The sequence below is a fragment of the Parus major genome, unplaced genomic scaffold (assembly GCF_001522545.3).
Source record: "Parus major isolate Abel unplaced genomic scaffold, Parus_major1.1 Scaffold462, whole genome shotgun sequence".
NCBI classification, from domain to species: Eukaryota; Metazoa; Chordata; class Aves; order Passeriformes; family Paridae; genus Parus; species Parus major.
The window spans coordinates 4664-5854 of NW_015379360.1; the positions used below are offsets into that span (position 1 = coordinate 4664).

Below are 1191 nucleotides of genomic sequence, written 5' to 3' on the forward strand. Positions count from 1 at the left end.
ACCTGGAGCCACCAGGCTCACGGGGCTCCATCCCCCGAACCGACACCACCCAGCGCTGTCCCCCCACGGCCACCACCACCCCCCAGCCGCCGTCACTTGTCCCTGGCGTGGATCCGCGTGTGCCGGGCCAGCGAGGACTTGTTGCTGAAGCTCTTTCCGCAGTGGCCGCAGGGGAAGGGCCGCTCGCCGGTGTGGGAGCGCTCGTGGACCGTCAGGTCCGCCAGGTACTTGAAGCTCTTGCTGCAGGTCCGGCAGGGGTAGGGCCGCTCCTGGGTGTGGCTGCGGCGGTGCATGGTCAGGTTGGACTGCTGGCTGAAGCGCTTGCCGCAGGCCGGGCAGGGGTACGGCCGCTCGCCCGTGTGCGAGCGCTGGTGCTTGTTGAGGTCCGAGGGGTTGGTGAAGCTCTTCCCGCAGGCGCCGCAGCCGTAGGGCCGCTCGCCGGTGTGCAGCCGCCGGTGCGTGGTCAGCGTGGACAGGTGGCCGAAGCGCTTGCCGCAGGCGCCGCAGCCGTACGGCTTCACCCCCGTGTGCGTCCGCTCGTGGGTCTTCAGGTGGGTCAGGCGGCCGAAGCTCTTCCCGCACTGACCGCAGGCGTACGGCCGCGCCGGCGGCTCGGCCGCGCTCCCGCCGTCCGCTTTGGGGGTGCTGGGGTCCCGCTGGGTTTGGCGCCGGGGGGGTCCTCTCCGGACGCCGGGAGGGCGTTGGGGCGGCTCTGGGGCCGTGGTGGGACCTGTGGGGGGACACAAGAAGGGTCCCTGGAGCGGTTCCCGATGGGGATCGCACGGCTCCGGCCCCTCCAGGCTCCAACGGGGGTGGGGAGGGGCCGGCTCCCCGCTCTGACCCCCCAAATCCACACGTGGGGGAGCATCGGGACCATCAGGAGAAGGGCGAGGTTGGGGTTAAGGAGATGGTTTTGGAGCCCAAGGAGATGGTTTTGGAGCCCAAGGAGATGTTTTTTGAACCCAAAATGGTTTTTGACTCAAAGGAGATGGTTTTTGACTCAAAGGAGATGGTTTCTGACCCAAGGAGATGGTTTTTGACTCAAGGAGATGGTTTTTGGCCCAAGGAGATGGTTTTGGAGCCCAAGGAGACGGTTTTGTGCCCACTGAGATGTTTTTTGAACCCAAAACGGTTTTTGACCCAAAGGAGATGGTTTTTGACCCAAAGGAGATGGTTTTGGAGCCCAAGGAG

At 65.6% G+C, this 1191-nt stretch overlaps 1 protein-coding gene across 1 annotated transcript in view; it reads right to left on the reverse strand.

Annotated features, from left to right (window-relative positions):
* Positions 1-13: 13 nt before the first annotated feature.
* Positions 14-1191, reverse strand: part of LOC107199147 (oocyte zinc finger protein XlCOF19-like) — a 5766-nt gene continuing 4588 nt past the window's right edge. Inside the window, exon 3 of the mRNA XM_015616487.3 lies at positions 14-730. Coding sequence (XP_015471973.1) covers positions 93-730 — 638 coding nt within the window. The 3' untranslated portion in view covers positions 14-92. The remainder of the gene's footprint in view (positions 731-1191) is intronic.